Genomic DNA, 26,852 nt, shown 5'->3' on the forward strand with positions numbered 1-26,852 from the left:
GAATTAATCTTATAAAGGTCTAGGAGTAGCATTAGGTTCACAGTTATAAATGGAAAGGAGGAGGAGAGGGAGGAAAGAAAGAAGACACTTTTCAAAACTAATAAAAGTGTACCTTAAGCCCACACACAAACTTTTTTTTTTTTAAGAAAAATCTGTGTGTAGGTCATTTAAAGTACATTTAAATATAAGGTAATCTGACACATCATAAAGAGTAAAACAGTTTTCCTAAAGCTTTGAATTTTTTGTTGTTTGAAAAGGAGTAACTTACCTGAACCTTCCTTTTTCATGGCTGCTAGAAAACAAAAGAAAATATTTAGCAGAAAGCAACAATACAAAATAAATTATATATGTGTACATATACATATATAAAATTTATTTTGTAAAGGCCAGTTTCCTCCTTTTCCAAATTTGAGAATGTGGCGCAGAGTTGAGGTGACTCCACGCTGGTTCTCAAGCTTGCCTGAGAACCCCTAGAGCTGTTAAAAGTCTAAGGTCATCGAAATGTATTACGCAGGAAATTTCTCTGAGTTAAATTATACTTACACAATTTTCCTCACACTTCATTTAAAGATCATACACGTAGATGTGCCTTTGTCGAGGTTTGGCTTGACACCCCCTCCCCTGGTTCCCCCTACGACCAGCCGCTCGGGTGCCTGGCGGGCCTGCTCCTACCCCGGGAGCGGCCCTCCGAAGGAGCTCAGGTATTGGCCTAAGTCTGCTGGGCTGGGGTTCGGGAAAGGGCTTGCAGGCTGCCAGCCCAGTTTGGGTCTGTTCGTAATCGTAAAAGGACTGCGTACCCTGGCCCAGCCAGCGCAGTTTCCCGAGAAATAAACAGAGAAATCGCCTTCTTGAGACCGAGAGGTTCCATCTTGGCCTGAAAGTCTGTTTGCAAGTTCACAGTGGGTGGGGGAGGTGGGAGGAGGAGGTCAGGCAGTAGCATAAAGGCGCTAGTAAGTCACCTGGATCCCCTTGGCTTTGACACGAGGGCCTGCCTTCACCTCCTGCGTGATGTACCGGGACGTTTGCGCCAGAAAATTCTATACATGTTTGCGATGGAGAAAAGTAAAAGACCCTAAAACTGAGAGAGCGAGAGAGCGAGAGAGCGAGAGAGCGAGAGTGAGCGAGAGAGAGAATATGAATCCTGGAAGGGGGGGGGGGGGGGTCGGTTAAACTGTCGGAGCTCTTGCAAGGCAAAGCGTCTCTGAGGCTCTGGGACGGGTACAGTGCCGAGGCGGGAGTGGTATGCAGGAGGCAGGGAAGACTCAGCTGCTGGTCTTTATGGGAACTCCACTTTCCACTACTGGGGGGAAACTGGGCGCCGAATCGTGCACTGTACTAAAAGAAGCAATAGGTCGCTTAGGGGGGCTTCATGCACTCGGTGGAACCTGATTCCAGATCTCTGTTCTGATGCTTTTCCTGTGTCCCCTGCTCCTCGAGAGCCCCCTTAACAGAAACCTGAGCCCAACCTCTTGGACTGATGAAAATTCTCTTTTAGACAGTGCGTGTAAGTTGGCCTCAATACACTTTAGAACTCCTAACCTTTTCAAAACAATCTCTGCGGACAGGACTCCCCTAATCTTTCCAAAACGCCTCCACCTACGTACACCGCCCTTTAGGGTAAGGGTTCGGTGTGCAGCTGGCGGGGTGGGGTGGGGTGGAGGCGATCGGAGCGATGGGCTGTCTGCTTTGAGAGAGTCAGCCTTTTGGACACCATCAGGGCGGGAATCCGGACTGGCAGTTTGCATTCCCAGCAGATCGAAGCTCCCTGCTGATCGATTATTTGATAATTGATTTTCCCCACAGCCAATGCGGGGCCTTCTTGGCGGGAGCGCCTCCTGATTGGCCGAGCCCTCCTCCACCGCTGCCTACCGAGATTTGGGTGAGCTCATTTTCCAGTCGACCGCAGGGGGAGTTTTCTGCGAGGTTTCAGCTGGAGGGAGGGGGAAAGATCTTGCTCCGAGCCGAGCGAGCTGCGAGCCCTGCTTGAAAATGTGAGGCTTCCTTCCAGCCCGCTGGTCGAGCTGCTGAGGCTGAGCCATTTCGGCAAATCAGAGTCGGGCGAGCTGAAAAATAAAAACGAAAATAACCCCACCAAACATAATAAAGGGCAAACTTAGAGTGGGAGAATAAAGAAAAGGAATTTTTTGTTTAAGCCAGAGAATAGGTATTTAAAGGGAGAAAAGTAAAAATCAGTGGCTGGATGGAGCCTCCGAGTTATGGGTAGGGGCAGCTTTTTGTCTGATACCTCAGCTTCTGATGTGAATGTCTTTGGCACTGGGAGTTTTCTCTGAGCCAGGTGGGGGACTGGAAAGCGGAGTGGGGGGCTGGAGGGGGGAGGAGCTGGGGAAGAGAGCGCGGGGCGTCGCCAGGAAAAAGCTGAGGGCGCTGGGTTCCTTCAGGCCCGAGCACCGTAGCGGCCGGAGCCCTTCGGCGCCTCGAAGACAAAGGCGGCGCGGCTGTAGCCCAAGCCCAACGCGCCGGCCCTGCCGCGCCGCGCCCTGGGCGCACAGCCGCTTCGTCCCGAGAGGATCGGAGAAAGAGCCTCCCCGCGGCGCCTCGGCCCCGGCTCCGCCCGCAAGGTCCAGGCTGCTCCGAGCCCGCGTCGGGTTTCGCTTTCCGGCGATCGTAAATAGCTTCGTGTTTGTAAACAGGCGCTGGGGGCACATTCCAGGTTCTCAGCTCATTGTTCCCTCCCTTCCTCTCTCACTTCGCTCAGGACGGCGGGGCTGGGGGTCTCTGGGGCTAGGAGGTGGGGGTGTCCAGACCCCCAAAGTGAGAAAATGCAAGCATTTCCTCTTCTTGGACCGGGTGTCTACCTCTGACAGCACAAAACTCTAAGCTGGATCTGCAGAAAGCCCCAGCTATCTCCACCCTCCGTTCTCCGGACTCCTTAGCAGAGCCTTTCCCAGCCTTGCGCCTGCTCCTCCTCCCCGCTCCCCTTTTGACTTTTCGACTTGGAGTCTTTAGTTCGGAGAATCCAGTACTTTGCGCATCACCCCCTTCCGCCCTGAAAAATACTGGCAGACCCCAATAATTTCGAGGAAAGTCATGAAGTCTATGCGCGGAGCCCTGTGCAAAATAACTCCCGCTGCTGCCTGCCCCGCATTTATTCCCAATTTATTTCAAGCGTCGGCTTTGGGGAGAGAGTCTGGAGGGGGAGGGAGAGGAAAGAATACGGAAAATAAAGCTGGCAGCCGAGATCTGCCGGTCGTGTTTGTGCGCGTGTGCCCTGGGTGTGTGGGTGTTTGTGTCTGGGCGTGCGATTTAATGGAGCGCCTCTCTGCCTCTCCAGTGCGGCCAGAGCTCGCTTCGCGCACCCACCCCTGCCGAGGAGCCTACTTGCTGCAGCCCAATGCATTGTGTAAGACGCGACCTGTTATGGCCACCACTACTTCCGGGTTCTAGCATTCTGGTCGGAATCCACCTCTCCGCCTGTGCAACACACACTTTACACACGCACGGGGACTGCAAGAGGGCAGCATCGATTGTGGCTCCTTTAAGACAAACTCAGACAGACATTTTTTTTAACCCTCCTCCTCTAATCTCCCTCCAGTGCAGCAGTTGCAAAGAGGGAGAGAGAGAGAGAAAGAGAAAGCGAGCGAGCGAGAGAAGAGAGAAACTGATTAGGAATTAGGACTGATTCAAGGGAAGCGAGCGCTAGGGCTTTGTGCATTTGAATATTAACATTTGAGGTGTTCTGACCAGAAGAAGACAGAGCGGATGATCATTCATTCACCACGTTGACAACCTCGCCTGTGATTGACAGCCGGAGTGGCAGAAAGCCATGAGATTTGGTAGTTGGGTCTGAGGGGCGCTTTTTTTTTTTTCTTTTTCTTTTCTTTTTTTTTTTTTTTTCCTTCAAACTGATTTTTTGGGGAGAGAAGATCTGCCTTTTTTTTTTTTTTTTCTTTTTTCTTTTCTTTTTTTTTTTTTTTTTTTTTTTTGCCCCCGCTGCTGTCTTGGAAACGGAGCGCTTTTATGCTCAGAGACTCCGGCGCTTTGCTTCAGGTCCCGTAGACCGAAGATCTGGGACTAGTAGCTCACGTTGCTGGAGACGTTAAGGGATTTTTCGTCCTGCTTTTTAAAATTTTTTTCCGGGAGAGTTTGCGTATTTGTTTCCTTTCACACTGGCCTTAAAGAGGATATATTAGAAGTTGAAGTAGGAAGGGAGCCAGGGAGGCCGATGGCGCAAAGGGTACGTATTTTAAAAAACAATTGTGGAACTCAAATGTGAGATTAAATTGAAACATGGCTGAAAGACACTGCTAAAAAGTTTCCTTTTTTTTCTATGTCTTTTTGAATGAGGCTCCTAAAGCCGTGGCCTAAAGCAAGAGTATTTATTCAATGCGTTTGTGGGCTTATGTATGTTACATGTTTTTCTGTAGAATCCTAACCAGCAGCTATATAAATAAAAATACAAGCTGGGACAATCATCTGTTTAAAAAATAAATAACAACAACAAAAAAGGCTAGATACCTACTGCTATAATGTGAGTGTTCAGAGAGCAAAAGTTTAGAGCTATTTTTAAACTAAAATGAACTGCTAGAAACTTCTGCTATGTTATTGATTATGTTCATCTTTAATATCATTAGAAGTATTTAGTGTTTTAAAGGCAATAACTCTGTCATAGTACAGTGTTTTCTTGGGGTCAGAAAACATTCATCTTTTAAAAGTAATTTTAATGTGCTTGGATTTTTGTGCAAGGTAATACTTAGAAAGTTCATCTTAGACAAGCCCTGCACTAATTGGATACTAAGCACACAGCTACTAGCTACTCACTTTTAAAATGCAATACTAATTTCCCCAATATTCCTATTTGAATGGAAATGTAGTGAGAGTAAAGTGAGACAATGACAACCCGACTGAGATACTTTCTTAAAAGAAAGGGGGGTCTACCAAAAGCCTTCCTTGCATAATTTGTGTCCTGGCCCTCAAAGCCCTGTTTGCAAAAGAAAGTTACTAGGCTGACACATTTTTTTTTTTTTTTTTTTCTCCTTTGGTTCAGGCAAATGTCAGCGTTCTTCCAAACTCTTTTCACACCTCAGGCTCTAAGGAGATGAAAGTGGCAATTCCTCTTTTCTTTGAAAATCATTTCACTCTCAACGCCTTCAAATCTTGAGGGGAAAAAAACTTGCCTGGAATGAACCAATGAGAAAAATCTAAATAGCTAAAGTTTGCACACAAAAATAATGACAATCAATATGAAAGTAGTTTTTCTAGAGGAGGAAGATAGGAGATTGTATGTGCATTTGTTATTGAATTTGCTTTAAGCCTGATGAGTAACATTTGCCTCATTGACTTCCAGTCTGGGGAGAAAGTTCTTAAGAGTAGAGAAAATAGAATAACTAACTGTTCCAACTACAGATTTTCTTTACCATTGGGGTGTGGAAATTGCCCACTTCTAAATTCAGCAGTAAGGTACAAGAAAAGCTATCCTCCTCTGAGTTTCACTTAATAGGGGGCCAGTTAGTTTTGTATAATTTAGCAGAGTTTGTCTTGGAAAGCAAAGGAAATGCAGTGTCTTGCAAGACTGCCTAACCTCTTGCTGGCAGAGAAATAAAATAAGAAGCCTGTCTAAATTCACGTGCTTGGAGTAGCTGTTCCCATCGTAACTTTTTTTTTTTTTTTTTTTTAATTCCTCCAGATGAGAAGGGGCTGTGAAACTAGGCGGGTTTTCTGCACTGTCCTGGCATGTTTTATTGTGATTTTGAATTTCCTCCTATAGAGACATGCACGTTTTACCTTCCACCCTCCGGGAGAATGCCTCCCTTTCTTTCCTTCCTTTCTTACTAAAGGGTTCTGAATTTCTGAACTAGTTGATAGGGATACAAGTTAGGGCAAGATCATTCATCCTAGGCGGGTCTCACCGAGAATCCTAGAATTTTTACTTTAAAAATTATTTTTTAATAAAAACAACTCAACTTTAGAGATGCAAGGCCACCGAATTGGAGGTTAAAGGATCCAGCTGGACTGACATTATATAAGATCCGTGTCCTGCCGGTCCCCCATTTGCCCGCCTGGCCTTCTGAACCTTGTTTCTCTCGTTTGTCATGCAGTACGACGATCTACCCCATTACGGGGGCATGGATGGAGTAGGCATCCCCTCCACGATGTATGGGGACCCGCATGCGGCCAGATCCATGCAGCCGGTCCACCACCTGAACCACGGGCCTCCTCTGCACTCGCATCAGTACCCGCACACAGCTCACACCAACGCCATGGCCCCCAGCATGGGTTCCTCCGTCAACGACGCTTTAAAGAGAGATAAAGATGCCATTTATGGGTAGGTACAATGGGCAGCAGGTTAAATAGCTGAGGCGCGGTGCTTTCCCTGTTTCCCTTTGCCCTTGGTAAAGGGAAAGCCAGAGCTCTCTGGACTAGGGATACATTACTTGGTGGCTTGTCATTCGCATTGCATGGAGAATTGGGGGGAGGCTGCCTGCCATCCCCGACGCCCCCCTCTCCATGCACGCTTCGCATCTGCCCAGGGTCCGGCAATGCCGAGGCCGAGCCGGTGAAAGGGTCGTGGTGCAGGAGAAGTTGCCCCAGGTCCCTCTTGCTCTCTCAGCGGGTTGGTGTCCTGGCTCGCTGCACTGCTCTGGGAAAGCGTTGGGGGTTTCTAACTGTAGGCGCCTTTGTGTTGGAACGAAACTTTTAGTTTAAGGGAAAATCTTTTAAGCCACTGATTGTTCTGACTTGCTAAATTTACTCAGCAACCGTATGCTGGCTCTGCCACCGCACAATAAAATCAAGGCAGAACAGTTGCAGGTCAGGCAGGGGGAACCAGCTTTGCATTTAGAAAGTTTGACCACTGTAATGAAGGAGAGGAGCTCGATCTGAATTGTAACAGACATTAAGAAACTTCTGGTCGTTTTAGAATTTTGTGATCAAAGGCGAAACCTGCAGGATTTAGAAGTAGATGCAGGGTGCTATGGGCCGTGTTGTTTTCTGTCTGCGGTTCACACCGTCTTCTGCCGGCCATTCCACCAGACACTGGACTGGTAAAATCCTTTGAAAGTCCCTTGTGCCTACTATGTGCTGATGAATTTGGGGGCCTCTTTTAACTTTGTAGCAACTTTTATTTCTTCTTTTGAAAAAATCATGCAACACTGACCCTCCCCCGTTGCACACCCTTTCTGCTTTATTTTTCTGGTCCTTGTGCGATGGGCTTGTTTAAATCCCAGCGTTCTCTCCGCAGCTTTAACTGCAAATGGTTTAGGCTCTGGGACAGAACATTTGGGGAAGCTTTGAAAAGGACCCCGAACTGTTAAATTCCCAGCTGGGCTGTGAGAGCTAATAAAAGACTTGAGACACCTCCTTGGGCATTAGAAGAAGCTTTTTCCCCCTTCTGTTTTGGGCTGAGATAAGCGACATCTAGGCCCCTCGCAGTACTAGCTGCCTTGCCATTCTGCAGAGACAAAATGAAAGGCTTTCAGGCTTTCCCGCAGGACCATTGGAAGGAACTTTCTTTTGGGGGTGGTGAGGGTCATCCGCGAAGGGAGGAACAATGTGCAGGGAGCCAAGGAGGCGCCTCCTTGCTCTTTGAGGGCCATGGCGTGGGATCGGTAGGTGCAGCCCCCTGACAGCCCGTCCCGCAGCCTTAGAGGTCCTTTCCCCAAGTTAGCTGAGCGCCTGCCACCGAGATCTCCGGCCTGGGCTTCGCGAGGCTGCCTTGAAGGAGCCCACTTGAATGCGCTCTCCCAGCCCCTACGCCCAGCCGCTTCTCCTCCTCCAGGTCCTGGATGTGCAGCAGAGGGACGAGGGCTGGTCGGGTGGGAAACTTAATTCAAAATGGCTGCTGGAACTGCTTGGGTTTTATTCTCAGCAAATGTTACCAATTTCTCCGGCCAGATAAGCTGAACTGATCCTCAGATACGGTCGGTGGCTTAGGGCCTCCAACTTCGGGGCCCTAGGAGGAAGGGGAGGCGAGCAGTCACCTGGGTGGGGGGTAGGGGGAGGGAAAAGTAGATGACAAAATCAGGGAGGGGGTCCCTGCCTCCAGCTCCTCCGGCTGCTTTTCTTGGGCGCCTTTTTCTCCCTGACTCGGGACTAACCATTGTGTTGTTTGTGACTGTTGTATTTTCTTGCAGACACCCCCTCTTCCCTCTCTTAGCACTGATTTTTGAGAAATGTGAATTAGCTACTTGTACCCCCCGCGAGCCGGGGGTGGCGGGCGGGGACGTCTGCTCGTCAGAGTCATTCAATGAAGATATAGCCGTGTTCGCCAAACAGGTCAGCAAAATAAATGTTTAAAATAGTAAAGGGAAAAAAGGGACCTCCCTCCCCTCACCCAGCATATTTGCAAGAGTAACTAGCAACTAGTCCACTCTAAGCCATGCCTGTTACAACTACCCTGAGATTTTCCTCCTATATAAGTGTCTGCGGGTGACTCAAAATCGCCCATATCTATCCCAACTCAAGCTCCATAACCTAGTGCAAAAAGCTCCCTTTACAAAATAAAATCACAAACACCACGTGCTGGAGCTGCCTTGGACTTGGCGCGCTGAGCAGCCTCTTCTAGAAGCGGAGCTGCTGGTAGAAGTCACCCTGAGCTCTGAGCTTGTTTTCGGCTTATTTGATTCACGTTCAAGTGTTTCTGCGCGGGACGAACTCGGTGTCACCGAGTCCCTTCAGGAGGTTACATCCTGGCCCCAACAGTGTAATGAGGGGAAAAAACTAGGGAAGCGACCAGATTTCAAATGTTTCTTTCTCCCCCCTCCCCCCCTTCTCACTTGTATTTAGATTCGCGCAGAAAAACCTCTATTTTCTTCTAATCCAGAACTGGATAACTTGGTAAGAGCTGACCCTTTCCTCCCCTCCCCCAGCTCCCCTCCCCCCAGTCCCCCCAGCTTTGCTTGGAGAGCCCTGAGGTTTCTAGACGGGTCTTCCCGCTGCTGAAGGTCGGCTGCAAAGGTTTCCGTCCACGGACAAGTGGTCCGGGACAAGATCCCCGGGAAATAAATTTTTCTGGAGAGGGGCCGGGCGAGCAGCGCAGAGAAACGCGAGCTTTTGTTTTTTATGACAGCCGGGCAGCGCAGCTCTGATCAGCGCGGGGATTTATCTCCGGCCTGTCAGCGTGTGTGCTTAAACTTTGCGGACTTCCCAGCCCTCACAGTCGCGTCACGAGGGCAGCGACCGGGCAAGAGCCCCTAACCACCAGTTTGCCTGAGAGGTGTGCAGAAGGCATCAGAAAGTTTACAGTGCTAAAAGCCACAGTTTGGGGACTATTTTCTGTGCACACCTTCCAAGGAAACGTCCAAGGGCTGTAGCCCTTTGGGGGTGGGGTGAGGGTAGTGGGGCTGAGAAAGGGGAGAGAGCCGTGGGGGAGGAGAGTGTTTATGATCCCCACTTAGATGCTTTGTTGTTGTTTTAGCTATTTTTTTTTCTCCTTAAGAAATATAAACCTCTAGATGGTACCCGGTCGCTGCTATTAAGTTTTAGTGTTATTGCCATAAATCAAAATAACTCTATTTACTGGGGGGAGGGGGGAGTTGGAGATGCTAGAGCTGTGACAGCCAATTTTCTGCAAACTAGGAATGGGGTGCTCATTCTTTTTGTGTCTTTGCAGATGATTCAAGCCATACAAGTATTAAGGTTTCATCTGTTGGAATTAGAGAAGGTAATTTCTCTAGCCTCTTTTCCTTTTGCCCCTCACCCCAAACACACAGGATGGGGGAGGGTTCAGAATGGCTGAAGTTCAGGCTTCTGAAACATTTGCATAAATGTCTTTCTTTCTGGTAATTAGTGTCAAGGCCAATCTTAGCGTCCATTTCTCTTTGCAGTTTAATTACAATTTCAGCCACTAAAACCAGGATCACAAACGCCCTAGCCTTGTATTCATTCTTAATACCTTGCTGGCTTTGTATAAATAGTTGCAATTCTGTGCATCCCCCTTGATGTTTAGAATGCTTTTGTGAGTTGCTTCACAGGTTATATACCTTTGTGGTCTCTTCTCTTCCTCTTCTTCTGTGCTACCTTTGAGAGGGGGGAAGTTTTGTTTAGTTTTAGTGAGTTTGTGGAACAGTCTGAGAGCAGAGGCAGGTCAGACACAGAGGAGAAGCCGAGGGTGGGGGGAGGAGGAGCAGCGGACAGGGAGTCTGGAGGAGGTGGTGGGAGAGACACATTAAATGTTTTGCAGAGACAAAGCAGAGTTGATAGTTGTGTCAATTTCTTGAATCCGCAAATCCTGCACACATCTCACCTTCCACTCAAGAAAGGGTGTGGGATAACACAATTTTGCTAGCTGTTCTATAAATCTCAGCAATAAAAACTTAATGCATTGTAATTCAAACTAACATCAAATTGCAAACACACTGGGGTTTCTAGTGAATTTTTGCTTGTCAGTGATGACTGGGGCCTGTAAGAGACCACTCCACTTACACCTAAATATTTGGAAGCAATCTTTTTCCTTTTTATTTAAAAAATCAATTTGATACATTTTTGTGGCTGTAGGTTTTTTTTCATATATTGATTATTGGCCATTTGATTTCCTTTTATTTTTTTAAAGGAAGTATCCTAAAATATGCTTCTTATGGTTAGAAACCCTAATTACACATATTATGGGGACTTGCGTTGTCAGGCATATATCCTATGCCATCACAGTACTGGTCTTTTGAATATGTATATAATGTATATCAAATTTTATATACATATATATATATGCATTTTCCTTAGACATATTGGAAAAAGACCTATGCTAAAGTAACTGGATGAAATTAAATAGTTTACCTTAAATGTCACCCACGCAGGTCACCTCTCTAATGGCCACAGCCCTGGAAACAGATGAATTTAACACGGGTGTTGAATATGTTGTAGCCTGTGAATCATCTTGTCACTGTCAATTTTCTGGGATATCTCTATTTTGCAAGAAAAGAAAGTTATTCCTAATTCTGGATGCGTCTGGGGATCTCTGGAGGACAATTGCCCTGTGTTTCCCCTATTTGGAAGTTTGGATCTCACAAGGGGGGTGGATTGCACTTGTCAATGTCATTTATGCACTCCTGATTATATTTCCATTTTTTTATTTCTGTCATAATGTAGGTACACGAATTATGTGACAATTTCTGCCACCGGTATATTAGCTGTTTGAAAGGGAAAATGCCTATCGATTTGGTGATAGACGATAGAGAAGGAGGATCAAAATCAGACAGTGAAGATATAACAAGATCAGCAAATCTAACCGACCAGGTATGTGCTTTTCAATTTCAACATCCCTGAAAAAAAAATCTGTATGCATATTGCTTGCTGGGTCACTACCACTTCCTTTTATTATTTGCATATGATTAAGTCCCTTTTAGATACATTTCCATCGAAATGAAAATTTTTGAATAATGTGGCTATTATTGCTTCATTAAGGCTGGCTCTGGGATTCGACCTGGAGAGATGAGCTTGTAAAAGCTTTGCCTGCAAACTTGACCTGTTTCTTGTCGCTTTTAATTTTTGTCTTTATTTTATTTACCCTCTATAATAATGGGAGTGTTAACTGCCAGTGACCGTCTCTGATTGTGGGGCTTTGTTCTGGAGCATCCCCCTCCCCTCCCTTCTATCTTGAAGAAAAGAAAAGAGTAGGGTCTGCTTATTTCTTATTTTATTAGGAATAAACCCAAGATAGGTGGTCTAAGAAAGACAGCCAGGGTTTGAAATCTACCAAATGCTGGCTGTTTTCTCCCTGTCTATACGGTTCATTAGCCTGTCTTGTCAGTTTTCCTCGGCCGACCGCTTCTAGACCTCACTGAACATTGCTTTGTGCAGTGCTCACTGAGAGCTCGCCCATTTCATTGTACTTCATAGACAAAATAAGACCAGGCCGCGGGCATAAAAACTGATAAATATGGACTTTTCTCCTCCTCCTTTCTACTCATCCTCCAGCTGGTACGTGCTCTGGGCCCTCTGAGTTGGCAGCTTTTGGAAGTGTCAGCATCAGGGCACTTTGACGACTCCCTCGGTGTGGCGGGTGGGGGGACCTCACGCCACCTTGACTCTCAACTGCCGGCTTTAGCTTGCTTCGCCCCCTCCTCTCCTGTCCTCCACGCCCTTCTTTGGCTGCGTTGCTAAGTGGGGACGACTTTTATTTGGGGTGTGAGGGGGATTCTCCCTCTCTCACCCCAACACCACTGTTTGCTCCCAGTGTCTCTCTCTTGTCCAGTCGCTGTGTGTCTGGATTGGTCCAAAGGAGTTGCAAAAATAGCATGAAAGTGAAAACGTGAGGAGTGGGTGGGATAAAACAGGGCTCACGACAGCTCTCCGTTGCGAATTGTTGCAACGCGTCTGGAGATTTGAGTTGTGGGCCTCCTCCGTCTCTGCCTATATGAGCGAAGGCCCAGAGTTGTTTCTCTTTCTGACTTGGCACGTGAGTCCCGTCTTAGGGGAGCGATCAGCCTGCCTTTGTTAAGCCCCCGGACCGCCAGTCCTGCGGCTCCCCTTGCAAGCCCTGCCATGATCACTGTTGACCAGCCGCTATGTTGCGGAGTCCTTTCCCGAGCGCCCTACTCCTCGGCCTTGGTGTCAACTTCAAGTTTTCTTCTCTCAGCGTCACACCCTTACAATGAATTCCCAGCTTTGGTTTCTCTGGGGGACTCCCGCGACAGAGGCTGAATCCTCCTTTCCCCAGGAGGAGTGAAGGGCAGGCAGAGCCGAGTAAGAGCGCCAACGCGCCGGCTCCTCACGAGTGTGAGGCAAGTTGCAAACTTTGGGCAGTGTAGACGAGTGCCCCGAATAGGCCGCCCGCGCAGCCCTGGCGCGGCCCTGCCGAGGTGGGAAACCGGCAGGCGGCTGCCGGCCGGGCCTGTTCCCGAGCCGGCCGCCGGCTGCCGGCCTCCCGCCCGCCTCTGCCCACCAGCCCTGGCCCCGAGCTGTTAAATGCAGATTCCGCTGAGGAACTCTCGGGTAGCTGCTGTTGAATAAAAATTGTAATCCAACAAGCCTAACTAGAAAATGGGATTCTAAAAGCTTCGTAGTGCTGGGTACATAAAGCTATTTGAGCAAATTACAAGAATCGCTTAGGGGCATGAATGAAATCAACACTTTAATTGCCTCCAAAATGAAGATTTATACCCCATTTTCTCAACGAAGCATTATTTTATTAAAGTCAAAGACAAAGGGCCGAAGTTATGGGGTATTTTGGGGGGCTACAAAATTGATATGCCATCATTAAGTTCTTACCCCTACTCCTTCGGTAAACTTTTGTTGCCCAATTACCTTAACTTGAGATATGCAGATTGGTAGGCACTTCTATTGGGTGGAAAAATACACATTTTATTCTCCTCTCCCACCTATAAAATAAGAAGCGTGCCTCCCACCCCCGCCACATATGGGGGCTTCACAGCTGTGGCTGAGCTGGTGGCGCTGTTGGCCTGTGCGCGTGGGCGCGCTCGCGAGACCCCTCCTGCTCACCTCGGTCTCAGTAGGTCCGAGGGCAGCAAACCCCAGTTTGTTCTTTCTAATTGACCTCTTCCTGGGAGCCAGGAGCGAGTGTGCCTGAGCTCCCTTTGAAGCGGGGAGCGCAGGGCGCGGGGCGCAGGAGGAGTGTGTCCCCTGCTCTGAGAGATGGCGAGCAATGACCAGGCACTAGGACCGCCAGGTGGGCGCCAGTTTTCCCGACAGGAGCTGGATCGCTGGTCCCTGGGGGCGCTGGATCCCTAATGCGGCGCCCTTGGGGCGAGGCCCAGAAAGGACCGCCTCGCCACCTGTCTGCGAATGCGGCCCAGCCTGTTTGAGTCCCGGCGGAGGGTGCGCTCCGGGACTAGATGCTTCAGGTGTGGTGCGAGCGCTGGGCCTCGTTAGCTCATTAACCCCTCTGTCTCTAGGGTCTGCTGGCAGCATGGTTTATTTTATTTTACTTTTTTCCTTGGAGGGCGTGAAGGCTGCCACTCGCGCAGGGACCTGGGATCGACGACTTTGATATCAGCTGGTTTCCCAGAAGGCTAAATCTGTGGAAATCCACTTGGCCTTGTAGTGTTGTTGGTTTTAAATTTTTTATTTATTTTTTATCAGATTAAGACGCCTGTAGAAATTGTGATCCCACCCCCCAGTTTGTCTTCCCCCCCTCATTTCCGCTCCCAGACCCTCCCGGGCGCCCTCTCCCGACGGTCACGTTCGCGGCCTGGGCACAGACGCTCCCGATGCCCGAGGACTAGGGTCCTGAGGGTTTCCTGGCCTCGGTGTAGGATGAGAACCGGGCTGCGACCGGGGAGTGGGTGTAGAAGGTGACCTGGGTGCCAGGCGTCGAAGCGAAGGTTGAGCCTGGTTGGGGGTGGAGAAAGACGGAGGTCTGAGGGGAGGAGGGGCGCGTGTTTGGCGATGCAGAGTGGACTTGGGGCCACCCAGAGGGGTTAGGCGGGGAAGAGCCTGGCCGTCCATCGGACAGACGCCAGGGTGCACTCTAAGAAGGAGCCGTCGAATGAAGTCTTCCCAGGGCTGTCTATTGCTCCCCCTCTCTGAATCTAAGCATTTTCCACTCCAAGAAGGGGCGGGGGTGGGGGCGGGAGAGAGAAAGGTCTTCGGGCCCCTAAGGCCACCTCCCCGGTGGCCACGCCGGCTTCTAGCGACCGGGACTAGCTGGGCCTGTGCTTGGGAGCCAGTCCGGGTTCTCCCACAAGCAAAGAAATGGTCCCTTTAGAGTACAGTTTTTATTCAGCAGCAGCTCTCGAGGGATCCTCGGCTGAATCTGCATTTAACAGCTCTTGGGCGAGGGCTGCCGGGCTGCACTGAGCGCCCTGTTGCATGTTAATCCAGATTTGTCCCTGACATCTAGGGAAAATGTGGCTCTCAGAGATGGAACCAGAAAGCCACGCTCGCCAGGCAGGTTAAATGCCAACTGCTGGTGAGCTCCCAGGGGATGGGGGCGGCTGCTGGAGCGGTGAGGCCCAGGCTGGAGAGGCCAGCCTTCCAGGCCTTAGATATCCAGGGCAGCCTGGGCCAGTGAACTTTGCTTCCCAAGTGTGCCAGGGAACCCTGGTGGCGGTTGTTTTACATTAAAAGTACGAAATGTTGCTTCCCACGCATAGTTTAAAGTAAAGGTTCTTAAAACTGAACTTGTACGTAACTGAAAAAACTCTCTCCCTACAAAATGGGACGAAGATGCATCTAAAGGAGACTTAAGCTTTGTCTTTTGGAGAGGTGTTTATGGTCAGGGATGGGGTTGGAAGGGCAAGGGACAGCCTGATGCCCTTGATGAACTGGATCTGCTGTTTGGGGGGTAGGGGAGAGAATGGATAAGGCCATTGAATATTTGCTAATACTAGAAATGCAGGCAATTTATTTTCATCCAATAAGAAAGCTGGACACAAACATCAGGAAACAGGAAAATGGTTCCATTGTTAGGTAGTTTGCTTCTAAATGCTTACACATGGATACATCTTATTTAAATTGTAAATACTTCATAGGGTCCCACTTAATGCCTTAATCCTGGAACCTCTCAGTCCACAGGCCTTGCAAGCAATGGGGTTTTAGAATTATCTACCTTTCCTTTTGATTGTTGTTGTGGGTCATGTGGTGCACTCTTAATTTCTTTTTTGAAATATGTCAAAGGGAAATTATGGCAAGATTCTCTTTAATGATTAAATAATAAGGTGTTGACTGCTTGTCACTACACTGGCTAATTGGGATGTTCATTCTAGGCCCTGTGTTGCTTAGAATCCTTTGAATTAAAAGTTAGTTGTTTATTAGGTGTGTTTTTATTATTACTTTCTGATTGTCTTTTCGTGTGTATTTGTGTGTGAATGGCAGAGTAGGGATGTACTGATTCTTAATAGGGGCTCTTGAAAAACATTTTAGAAAAAAGTACAGTATATACCAGTAGGTTGAGGTCAATTACATTGTTAAATGTCTCCAACTCTAAATGTTAATATAACAAAAGTTACTCCTTTTTTGGAGCCCACCCCCCCACTGTCCCCAGTGCAAGTTCCATGGTTAATGGAAAGCAATGATACTAATGCTACTTTGTACAAAGTAAAGCCCCATAACAGTAACTATTGTTCCATGATTTAACTAGCTCTGTGGCAATAGGTCACTCAGAGAGCAATCCTTCTCTCACCAGAATGACTCCATTGCTCACTATTTGGAAATATATAGAGTGGTTGTGTGTACTATTGCTATCAGTCCTAACGTAGAGACTTTTATTAGAAAACACGGAGAAGCTTACATAGTAGAGGAAGAAGAGAAGGAGAAGGAAGAAAAAGTGGATTAAAATATGGGTTCTGCTTTTGAAAAAGTAACTGAAATATGCCATAATTATCCAACTTTGAAAAGAAATGAATTTTAAATCATTATGTTTTCAAACACCCGTATGTTTAAATGTTAAAATGTTTGTCATAGTCCCAAAGATTTAAAACACAGCTGTTGCTGGATGACGAGGGGAAAATTATGCAGTAAAACTCCATACTCTTAAAAACAAAGACTACTTGTGGTCCCATAGAAGAAACTTAGGTTTAGTAAGGCCAGGCAGATAGGCTAAAGTATTACCATGAGGCCTACTGGTATAAAACTAGGATCCTTCCCTCACAGGTGGAGTTGGAGAAACTGTGAAGAATGCATAACAAGTCATATTAAGACACTTGTCATAAATGAAAATACTGTCAACATGAATTCAAATGAAGTATTTTTATATTGGTAATGTTATGCTTTCCATTGCAATAGCAATATTTTCTTCTGAAAAGTAAACCTGTCAAACAAATGTGGAATGCTCAAGTTTTAATAAATGATCATTTAATCATCAAACACAACCCAAGTATGTATACAGAAACGTTTAAAGGAAAGTTGGCGTTCAGCCAAATTCTCATAGGGCCTAGCAGGGAGATGATCAAAAATGGGCACGAAGTAAGACTTCCTGTAAGAAGGTCTATAATTCAACATTATTTGACTCCACTGTCAGGGAGATAGTAAACTGATACCATGCTCAGTCATTTTTGTTACACAGTCTTAAATGTTTGCAACTGTAACATTTTATGCGGTCTTTTTTGGATTATATCTGTCATATTTGTATGAAAGTAGTACTTGAATTTATGTTATGAAACAAAAAAAAATTTTTTTCTATGTCTCCTGAGTGCAAACAATTAATATTTAAAAATTACATCAAAACCAGGGGAAACTATTCTTCTACAAATAGAGAAATAAAAATAGAAGACGTGAGACAGTGTCGCTGACAGTTGTGCAGATGTTAGACTTAAAGGTTTTCAGAATCCCAAGGAAAACAACACTGTTGTAAATCACGTGGGGCCTGGTATTCGTACTCATCAGGAAATGTCAGGATAATACCTGTTTCAAAAGTTAGGGTCTAAGTTGTAAAATCCAGCCTCCCCATTTGAATTTTAATAATAATTCCAAAATTGGACTTTGGGGATCCAGCAAAAGTTTGGGTATTTTACTATTAATATTTATAAATGAACGTTGCCTGTATAAAATCAGATTTGAAAAATTCAAGCAGAGGAGTATGTGGGTATAGTGTAACAGATAAAGGGACTTCTTCACTCTATCCTTAATTTAACGTGCTGTGATTTCATGATTACAGAAATTTGGGAAAGCTTTTAGGAGTCTTAAACAACCTCTCCTAGAAGTATACCTGCATTGGGCAATTGCTGGATTTCCATACTTATAAATTTGACATTTTAATAAACGGTGTAAAGGATACCATGTGAAATAAACAAGAATGTATCCATTTGAATATTTGTCACTAGAATCCAATTTCAATCAGTTTAATGCATTCATGTGTGCAGAATTAAAGCAATTGGCAACACTTTACTAGACTCCCTCAGAACACTCTTTCCAAAAAGCATTTCTTAATCTAGGAAATATGTTCTTGTAAAAGGAAAACACCGCAGTGCAAATCTTTTGGAATTATTTTATATTTCTCTACTTCTTGGTTCTGGATCCCTAAAATATACCATAAAGCATTATTCTCTGGCGAAATAAGCTTATTTCTACATTATTGAATTATACACCTGTTGTTTATTGGTATCATGAGTATATACAGTTAAAGACAAATTATGACCAGAACTAAGTCATTAACTCTCTTTAAGATGTGCAATAAGCCTGCTATGGCTTTTTCATGACATTTGCACTACGATAAATGGATGGAGGGTAAACAAATAAGTTGTGAAAATAAATTTTACATTAACCCTCAAAAATATACTTCTACAATTGATTCTTCCCTTGATACTTTTCATGAGTCTATTTACAATTAACAGGATTTATAATCATGAGGTAAAGAACCTGGAGTAGGAAATATTATGGTTATTTAAAAAACTTAAATGAAATTGTATTTTTTCACAGAAAGGAAATACTGTTACCACTAATAAGTTTACTAAGTAATACTTTAAAACCACCACAACTTTTTATGAGTTTAACAAGTTTAAGCAACATTTTATAGTCTTGCTACTTTTTTTCATTTGGACACAATACAAAGTTTTAACTTTTACAGTGGATTGAAACATACATTATTTTGACTTATTTAGACAACAATAGTTAGTAAATAAATAACATTATGAGTGATACTAGAATTATCCCCTGATGATATATGCTAACTTGGAATTAATTTTTGTTGCTGGTGAATTCCCATTTCTGAAGATCTTTTGCTTATTCTTCGCAATGTAAAATGATAGCATATTTATTATTCATTTGTTATAAATATCTGGGTTGTTGGTTATTATTTAGCAAGGCAGCACTACAGCTTTTTCTTTTTCTGATCACTTCTTTCCCACTGTTTGCTAAGCCTCCTGTGCCTGCCATCTGATCTTGAACTACTTTGCTAGGTCTCATTTCCCTATGAGTACCTTGTGTGTTATTACCCACATGTGGGTTTCTTTTCCTGTGAAGATGAAAAATGTTACTCACTTTAAAATGGGAATGAATGGAGACCAAAGTCATCAAATATTCCCAACCTGTGCTTGACAATTAGGTGAAAAACCAAACATCGTCGTTGTTCTTGTTTGCCCTCCCCAGGGCTATGAGCACTTGATACAAAGATTCATATCGGCCCCTTTCTGTTCTTCCTCTTCAGGCCTAAGTGTTTGTTTTCAGTGACTGTATTCTTAACTGATAGTCCATATTTGGTCCCAGACCTCTATGATTTGCATTTTATTCTGCATTTGCATTCACATTGTGTCCCATAGAAACTCTTTAAAGTGAAGTGTGTTTATGACTATTATGAAACTCTAGAAAATGAAGTTTATAATGAAATCAACATAGTCATCAAAGGACAATGAAGGGAACAATTTGATGTAAACTAGAGTTTTCTTTATCCCATCCCAACTTGTAAAAGGCTTATTTATCTCTCTTCTTTTAAAAATATTAGAAGCTGAATGAATAAGAATTTCTTCGACAATAAACCTCCTCTTAATATCTCTGTAACTATTTGGGTGTGTTCTCGAACCTTAACTTAATTTGATAGACAAACTATAATTAACTGTGACCTATAGTGTTTTCTGTTATTCAGAGACTATTCCTTAGTGATTTGAAAACTTAATTTCCAGCTAAACGGAATACAATGTCTGAGGTTATAAAGGCATACTTAGACTATTTGCAAGAAATAGAAATAATTTGTATCTGTAGGGCTTCAAAAGGGGGGTATTCTGGGGGTAAGACTAACACGTTTTATAATGTAAAGTCCAAGCAGGCTAGTGAAGGTGGCTTTTTTTTTTTTTTTTTAAGGTAGTCTTCCTTTCTAGTCACTGCAATGTTTAACGTTTTTTTTTACACTGAAGGGGAATAAAACAACAGCCCTGTGTATTTCATGGGACAAAAGCTTATACATAACATTTTAAATCTAGTTATTTCATAGATCATGAAAATCAGTAATGTAGAGAGGGTTAACAATCGCAGCCAATAGGTAAGGTGCTATTAGCTATGGTGCTACAATCAGAACAGACATTTCAGCAGCAACATTACATGGGGCATGTTGGGTTCAGTGGGAACATTTACTTGAAAGTTCCCACCAGATCTGGAGTTGTTTTAAACCCCCCTACTTCAGACTATATTTGTTTAAGAACTTTGTGATAACTAACTCACCATTAAAGGTTACCTTTATTTGAAACTGTTCGTTCATAGGAGACTCCATCTCATGAGTAGCCACCCTGCCCTTCGCTCTTGAGCAGTTCAGATAAATGTATGATTTATTTACAGTCTATTGTTTACAATATTTATAGGCAATATGCTATAATTCTGCAGAGCATATGGAATTTATCTTTGCCAGATATGGGTGGCCTCTCTGCCGAAATTGGCATAGACCTAAGTAGATAATGAGGTTACCCTCAATGTGCAGATAAATATCATTACGTGTTTGTGCTTCACAATTCCAGATGCAAGTGCATTTTTCCATTTTTATTGTAATTGTCGTAGTTGTTTTGGCTCTAGTGTCTGCCAAGGAGAATCAGGAATTTTACATTTTAAATTGATCTTGGTGATAAATTCATTTCTTTGAGGGGGAAAGAAAGATACTGAGTAGCAGGATCATTTCTTTCAGCATGCTTCCCTGTCCATTAATGTGTTATACATTTTCTGAAGAATATTGTCTGTGGAAATTTTAACACTGGTTGTGTATTTGGTGGCTTGGCCTATTGTGGGATTTTATCAGCTCTGTTCAATAACAAAATCACCAGGAAAAATATCAGACTCATTGTGTCTTGCATCTCCTTGCCCCAAAATAATAGAGACACGTAGACTGTGCTTGTTCTGTGCATATCAAATGTCTTGTTGGTGTTCAAGTATTTTTTAGTCTGATAATTATTCAAAGCCAGTATCAATCTGCATTTGAGTGAGTATAAACATTTTTATTCTGGAATTTGGAATTTGCAGCAACTCAATTTTATTTTCCAAATTACCCTGCCATTTCAATTAGGTGCATTGTTCTTCCTCTACTGTTTCGACATTCTAAAGGTTTGCTTGCCACCCTAATAGTGAGTTGTTTGAGTGTTTAATATTTATTGAGGGCATGTAAAGAACATGCCAATAGAAAAAGAGAAGAATAAAACATTAACAAATCAATGATGGGGCTTTTCTTCACTTGCAGTATACATCTAATACTCCAAATACTCTATAACTGTTAGAATAGTATGAATAGGCTGGGGAATAATAGCCTTGGGTATGGCTACAGAGTGGCATTCTGAGGGACTGCAATTCCGCGACAAGTGCAGCAGCAGCACAACTCGGCCTCTGCTTCTGGAATTCACAGTTGCTTTGGTTGAACTCTCAGTTAAGTGCCTTGAAATATAGAAAACTTGGCCATTGTAGGAACCAGAAATGCAAATTAAATTTCAAGATGCTTTGAGGAAGGCCTCCCTGATGATTTTGCCCAAGATAAATTAGTGAAGGAAGGAGTAATATTTCCCCCACCTCCAAATTTAACACTGTGAGAACTTAAGGATTTAGAACTCCTGGAGGAATGACAGGTATTTAAAAAACAAAAGTCGATTGAACATGTAAAAAGCTGGAAGTGCTTGCAAAAAGAAAACCACAGGAATATGGGAAAATCCACTGTTGCTAATTGTTAGAGGATATCAGTGGTCAGTGTAAATTTCCAGGATTCTTTTATCCAAAGTATAGTGCCCATGAGGTAGTTGAATAAAACAAGAGTACGTCTTGGCTGATTTTTTCCCCCGCTTCTCACCTCAAAATTGTGGATTTTCTGATGAGAGTTTAGAAGTAGAATAGAGAAAATTTCAGAAACAGTAGAAGAAGAGCCATTAAGTACTCTGATTGTAACTTTTAGTTACACAACCTTTCAGGCCAGTGGTGTCCCAAGAAGGTATATACACTTTAGAATCAGAGCACTGGTGTTGAAATAGGCCCTGCCGTGAGAAGGTGTCTCTTTACCTCCTCGAACCTAGTTTCATCATCTGTAACATGGGGATAGTGATAGAACACACATTATTGAGTTACTTGTAAGAATTAAATAAGAATGCATGCAAAGCATTGAAAATAGTACACCTTAAATAAACAGTACAGTATATTAAATAACATGTTATCTTCTCCCTTGTATTCTCCCCAGCCATCAACAACATGCAGTTGACTTGGGGAAGGAAAATTGGGTAGTTGTTAATGGGGTGTTTTTTTTATATATACTGTTTTTTATCATAGAGTTTAAGAAAAATATCATTTTAATTTGTATTAGGAGGGATCATTGTTACTCTTATTCTATTGGAGTGTCAGACGGGACTGGTCCCTCAGCCGTGTTGCTGAGGCAGCACAGTGAATTACTACAGATTCCCTCTTAAGTTCAACTTCAGATGACAGTTATGCTCAGATCTTGCGCTCAGTGCTTTTTCCCACATTTCTGAGTGCAAATGCAACATGGCGAAGGGCCAGTTGCTCACAAGGTCTGATGATCTGCTTATACTCAGGATACAATGTTTTCTGCGTTATCGGATATTCGTTTTACTAGAATGGTTGCCTAGAAAATTTGTGGTTTGAAGTTGTTTTATATAAGACACTTTTGAGTTTATTTTATCTTAATTTGTTTGCAGAATGAGGAGCACTGGATACTGTTACAAATGTAAAATTAAACATTAGGAAGCAAGCAGTCTTATAAAAGGGGTTTATAACTCCAGGTATACTGGAATAATTTAAAGATTCTCCTGCTCTTTTAATAGAAATGATAGAAAATACTCTGGATTTTAGCAGAAAGCTCTTAGCAGATAAATGAAGAGTAAGGTTTGAAATGTTTAGGTACAAATATTTGCAAATATAATGGTGCCAGTTGGATTAGAGGGTTTTTGTTTGTTTGTTTTGTTTTGTGTCTTGTTAATTTAAACATTTAACTCTGAACTACAGTTCACAGGTACTATTTCAGGAGTGGAAGCAAATAGAGTCATTAAAATAATTTAATATAGGAGTTTATTTTTATTAATAGCATGCCAGCCACAATACGATGGCACAGGAAAAGGAAATGTTATTAAAACACAAATTAATAATTTGACTAAAATTTCTTGTGTAAGGAGGCTTTATCTTCTTTTCTGTTTATGAGATTTTTCTCCACAACAAACCACTTTGTAGACTTTGAACATTCAGTTCACTTGAATAACTCGTGAATTACTCACCCAGTTTTGAGATTTAAAACAAATTTTTTTTTGGTAAAACTGATTGTCAGTTCTTGGTAGCAGTTTCCCTCTGCTTGTAACTGTTTTTCCCTTATAATTTGTCTGAAGGCATCCACCCCATGTAGGAATCTATATTCTCTTGCGAGCCCACAGTGGGGTCACCGCGCGGTGGTGCTAGCATTGATTCTCAGTGCAAAGGGGACAACGTATCAGTGCTGTGTAGGTTTCATGTGGAATGCTTTTGCAATATCTTGGGTGGTGTTTTAATTTTTTAATCCTCACCCAAGGACATTTTTTTTATTTTATGTTCAGATAGAGTGGGAGGGAGAGAGAGGGAGAGAGAGAGAAACATCTATATAAAAGGGACACATCGAGTGGCTGCCACCCACACAACCCAACCAAGGCTGGGGACAAAGTGCAACCGAGATACATGCCCTTAGCGGGGACCGAACCTGGGTCTCTCTGGACCACAGGCCAATGCTCTAACCGCTGAGCCAAACTGACCAGGGCTTGGATGGTGTTTTACATCTGTAGACTTTTGCTCAGCGTTAGTGATTCATTTTTAATTTTGTGGATGAATGAATTGAACAATGCAGATGAAGGATGACCGGAGAGTACTCGAGTTGAGACCTAAAAGATAGCAGACTGTGGGAAAGTAGGATTTTAAGGAGCGTTGGGAAAGTGTCCGGTGGGGCTGGGCCTGTGCTTACCGTGGTCCTGCCCGCACTGCCTGCCCCAGCAGCCGGGCCTGGCGGAGAGCTGGGCATCGCGGATGCAGCCAGTAAAGTATTTAAGGGCCAGTGGGTTTCAAAAGTGTGGTTGACTGCCAAGCTGCTTTACAATTCATTACACTGTAACATGAAAACTAGGTTTCCCACATTTTTTTTTTTTTTTTGCCTGATTCACCCGCACATGGTGGGTATATATGTTTGCTGTGTGAGCAGTGAGTGTGAGTGTGAGTGTGCACTCGGGTGTCACCCCGTGTTGGAACCCGAGGCTTCAGTGATTTCTGGAGTTCATACACTCACCTGATACAAAATTTTCATTTAAAGATGAAATTACTCCTTGGAGAATTTTCACCAAAGACCAAAAAAAAAAAAAATCTACAAATTCTTCTCCTCCTCTCTCCAGGCTTCATTACACAGAGATAGAGGATTCAGTGTTTGAAAAATGATCATTTTTGTAGGCCTTATTTGTGGTACGTGAGAACTGGGAAATGTAGAACTCAATTTCACAGACGCTGTCTCTGCCTCCACAAACCACCCACGACCACTCTCACATGGTCGTGGGTGTCTCAAGCAATACATCACAGTTGCTAAGTTGTTCAGGTTTTAGAAATCCACCTAATTTGATGCAGAACTAGGCACACTTAGGCTGTGTGTGAAGACACTGGCGGGCACAGCGCAGTGAGCACAGAGCTGAGGGATAATTGGACGATCATTGAGATGCGTTACTAGATTCAAAGTCCGCAATGGCAAATACGGCGGGGCTGGACCCAGAGAAGAGGAAGTGTGGTGTTTGGTGAGAGCCGAAAATTCTGGGGGGCCGGGGAGGGGGAGGATTTCCATAGTCTTACCACTAATTTACCATCTGCCCTGAATCACCAAAATTACCCTTCAGGCCTCTGTTGAGTGGGGAAATAAGCACATTTTATCGCAGCATTAAAAAGGGGCTCAACGAGAACCTGGCAGGCCACCGACTTGGCAAAGGCCAGGTTGTGAGGGCGGGGACAGGGAAGGAAATGAGAAATGAGCGAAAGGAGAGAAAGTCGGAAGAAGTGTGCAAGGGAGATAACCTTCTAACAGGTTGGCCTCCCAGTGGAGGGCACACGCGGCCACCTCCGGGGACTGCCCCAGCCCCCGTCATCTCCCCACATTTTCATCTGTCAGCAGGACCGAGTGTGGACTTAGGAATGGCTTCACCTCCAGACCCTTCCCAGGCACATGTCCATGTAACCCCGGAATCCACAGTGTGTGCACCCTGAAGTTTTCATCTGTGAGCTTCTGGTGTTTTAAAGCACCTAAAAGCTTAACACGGAAGAGGGCAGTTTTTGCTGTGCTCAAAGCATCTGGCTCACTTGTCATGGTTAAGTGAATTTTGCTCAATGGTTTCCAGGGATTCTTTTAAAATCCATATAAAGAATTTTACATTTTTGGCTGAATTAGTTGAATTTGAGGTTGGGTAGACAGAGCCTCAGGGGAGTATGTTTTGAGAGGAGCAGGCTTTACCTAGGGCTCTAGCAAATTGTAGGTGCTCTTTGGTTGTTGAGTGAGTTCAGTGCTTATCCGTGTGGTGTGCTCTGCTTATCAAGCTGGTGCAAATGGGGGCCACGAAGGTTTTCACATAGGAGGGTCAGCACATCAGACCTCAGATGTTCTTTTTAAAAATCCTCACCAGAGGATGTTTTTATTGATCTTAGAGGAAGCAGGAGAGAAACAAAGGGAAACATCCTATGAGAGGCAAGCACACACCCCAACCGGGGATTGAACCCTCAACCTATTGGTGTATAGGACGAAGCTGCAACCAACTGAGCCACCTGGCCAGGGCCTGTTTCAGACTTTCGGTATTCATAAATAAGTTAAAAAAAAATCCAGGACCTTCTATTTCTCAACTTCAAGTACACACGGGAAAACATGTCCCTTTTCATAGTGGTGCCTGGACCCTCCTCTCCCCACTTCTGCATATGGGTCTCTCTGGTCCCTTTTCCTCTGATGGCATCACTGACAGAGAGACATAGAAGGAAGCCTATCTGCTGAGGTTCTGTGCCTTTAAGGATCCTAAGAGACATTGCTTAGGCAGAGGTGGAAGAGTCTCAGGGAGGGGGACTAAGTGGATTGACTACCTGGCAGCGTGGGGTGGTGGCATTCAGTGGTCCTGTCTGCTGTGCTTCATGGACGACCATGCCACGTGGGTGTGCATGTACGTGGGGCCACGTGCAGGGGTGGGAATGTGAATGTGCGTGCACAGGAGCATTCCACCCACCAGTGCTTCCCCCACGTGGACTGGTGACTCCCCCGTCTGGGGGGCTGGATCTTTCACTGCTGAAGATGCGCCCGCTCTTTCAGGCCCCCAGAGATCATTTACTAAAGAGTCCCTGGTGGTTTGAAATGCAAATGCACTTCCTCAAACAGAACGCTGCCCATTGATAGGTAAAAAAACGAACTTTAAATTTTGAATATTATGGTTATTTCATCAGTTTTTACATAGCTGCTTTGTCAAGATTGCCAGATTCTCAGTATTCATCTTTTTGGATGGGGCAGGTGGTGTAGACATTTTGAAGGAAAAAAAAACCCCACTATTTCTGGCCTGAGGGGGGAAAATAGATTCTGGCATCATACTGATGTGATGAATGACCAAGTGAGAAGATATGTCAAAGTGCTTTGTATACTGTAAAGTGATTTATAAATATGAGAGATCAAATTAGACTTGATAGGGTGGGGAGGAGCAAGCCACCTGTAAAATCATGTTATTTGAAGGTGAAAATAAGATCAGTTTGCATTCCCTGAGCACACAGCAGCTGGGAGACAGCCCAAGGCATACCACGCCGTACGCTAAACCAGCGAGTCAACCTTCCTTTCCAGAAGGTTTATAAACTGAATACACCTGTATGTAGATATTCCAGGGTTGACTAGGTCAGCCTATGTTATTACGTTTAAAACGATAGTACCTGTCATTTATTAAGTGCTTGCTGCATGCTTGGAAATGTATATATGTTACGTCTACAGAGGAGTGTTTCCTTATCCCCATTTACGGATTAGGGACATGCAGACTTAGGGGTTGTGACTTGTCTCAGACCATGTACGTGGTGTAGTCAGATTTCACACT

At 44.5% G+C, this 26,852-nt stretch overlaps 1 protein-coding gene across 3 annotated transcripts in view; it reads left to right on the forward strand.

Moving 5' to 3' along the window:
• Positions 1 to 3,962: 3,962 nt before the first annotated feature.
• The window catches only part of MEIS1 (Meis homeobox 1), a 177,297-nt gene continuing 154,407 nt past the window's right edge, over positions 3,963 to 26,852 (forward strand). For all 3 annotated transcript variants that reach the window (XM_036263293.1, XM_036263291.1, XM_036263292.1), the window contains exons 1-6: positions 3,963 to 4,195; positions 6,057 to 6,283; positions 8,091 to 8,232; positions 8,743 to 8,793; positions 9,569 to 9,619; positions 11,041 to 11,187. In XM_036263293.1, the coding sequence (XP_036119186.1) occupies positions 4,184 to 4,195; positions 6,057 to 6,283; positions 8,091 to 8,232; positions 8,743 to 8,793; positions 9,569 to 9,619; positions 11,041 to 11,187 (630 nt within the window). In that variant the 5' untranslated portion in view covers positions 3,963 to 4,183. The remainder of the gene's footprint in view (positions 4,196 to 6,056; positions 6,284 to 8,090; positions 8,233 to 8,742; positions 8,794 to 9,568; positions 9,620 to 11,040; positions 11,188 to 26,852) is intronic.

The sequence above is a fragment of the Molossus molossus genome, unplaced genomic scaffold, assembly GCF_014108415.1.
Source record: "Molossus molossus isolate mMolMol1 unplaced genomic scaffold, mMolMol1.p scaffold_m16_p_15, whole genome shotgun sequence".
NCBI classification, from domain to species: Eukaryota; Metazoa; Chordata; class Mammalia; order Chiroptera; family Molossidae; genus Molossus; species Molossus molossus.